At 31.1% G+C, this 1,787-nt stretch overlaps 1 protein-coding gene across 1 annotated transcript in view; it reads left to right on the top strand.

Annotated features, from left to right (window-relative positions):
- Window positions 1–1,787, top strand: part of LOC106474859 (somatomedin-B and thrombospondin type-1 domain-containing protein-like) — an 18,000-nt gene that overhangs the window by 13,997 nt on the left and 2,216 nt on the right. The window contains exon 2 of the mRNA XM_013935556.2: window positions 1,202–1,399. Coding sequence (XP_013791010.2) covers window positions 1,202–1,399 — 198 coding nt within the window. The remainder of the gene's footprint in view (window positions 1–1,201; window positions 1,400–1,787) is intronic.

Genomic DNA, 1,787 nt, shown 5'->3' with positions numbered 1-1,787 from the left:
GCTATTATTTTTATATAGATAACATACAATAGACAGTACTATTATATTTATATAGATACATACATTAGACAGTAGTATTATATTTATATAGATACATACAATAGACAGTACTATTATATTTATATAGATACATATAACAGACAGTACTATTATATTTATATTGATACATACAACATACAGTACTATTATACTTATATAGATACATACAACATACAGTACTATTATATTTATATAAATACGTACAACATACAGTACTATTATATTTATATAGATAACATACAACTTACAGTAGTATTATGTTTATATAAATACATACAACATACGGTACTATTATATTTATATAGATAACATACAACTTACAGTAGTATTATGTTTATATAAATACATACAACATACGGTACTATTATATTTATATAGATAACATACAAATTACAGTACTATTATATTTATATAGATACATACAGCATACAGTACTATTATATTTATATAGATACATACAACATACAGTACTATTATATTTATATAGATACATACAACATACGGTACTATTATATTTATATAGATAACATACAACTTACAGTACTATTATATTTATATAGATACATACAACAGACAGTACTATTATATTTATATAGATACATACAACATACAGTACTATTATATTTATATAGATACACAATAAGTAGTATTTTTCTCCTTATCTGTTCCGATTTCTTGTTCGATTTTTTGTACCATAGTTATAATTTATTTATTTATTAAGTTTATTTACCTCACATTTTTGTAGATTTACTGTCATTTTTTGATGAAATATGCAAATTACATGTCTGTTGTGATTTGTGGTGCCAAAATCTGGGTAAATTTGAACAAGGTGTCCACCGTTGTGCCGACACGGCTCAGTGGTAAGTATGCAGGACATGCTATTCACTTAGGAGCCTCGGGTGCGTTATAAGAGTGGTTGTCAAATCCCACCATTCGGTATGATAGAAGTGGCCCAATAGTTGGCACTGGGTGATGTTGGCTAGCTACTTTTCCTCTAGTCTATCACTTCCTAATTAAGGACGGTTGTCGCAGATAACCCTCGAATAGCTTTGCGCGAAATTCAACAGACAGACAAACAAAAGTCCATTTCATAATTAGCTAACAGAGAAAGTGGAATGTTCGGAAAACAGTTATCTAAAATTATTCATTACTCTTTACCTAGTGGTCAACTGTGAAGTTTCCAACTGGGGCCCGTGGTCCAAGTGTGATGCTGACTGTGGACCAGGAATGATGAGTAGACAGCGTTTCATCCTGAAGAGTCCTCAGAACGGAGGAGAACATTGTCCGGATCTGGTCCAGAAACGCGGCTGTGCTGGTACAAGATGTGAAGGTACCAGTCGCAACGAAAAAGCCCTCAAAGGTAATATTCTAACCTAAGTTTTCATCTAAGAAACTGTAACCCTGAAACAGAGGTCACTAAACGTTGTTAGAGAGGATGAAATAAAGTTTTGTATTTATTGGTGTTAGTATTGACTAAAATTAATAACATATATTTATTGTTTTTGATTTGTCTTATATATATATCATTTGTGTGAGAAATATTTTGAAATTTCAATTTGTATATGAATTTAGAACTAACCTAAACCTTCTAAGTTGGCCGAACCTCGTGAGATATTATTGGGATTATGGTCGAAAACATCGCTAACAGCGAGGCTACCCAACCGATGGAACAATCTATATCCTACTAAAACTCTGAGATTGTTTGTTTGTTTGCTTGTCTGTCATTAAATACAGCAAAAACGGCGTAC

The sequence above is a fragment of the Limulus polyphemus genome, unplaced genomic scaffold (assembly GCF_000517525.1).
Source record: "Limulus polyphemus unplaced genomic scaffold, Limulus_polyphemus-2.1.2 Scaffold7779, whole genome shotgun sequence".
In the NCBI taxonomy this organism is placed as follows: Eukaryota; Metazoa; Arthropoda; class Merostomata; order Xiphosura; family Limulidae; genus Limulus; species Limulus polyphemus.
Note: the sequence above shows the minus strand (reverse complement) of the source record. Positions and strands in the feature narration are given on the sequence as shown.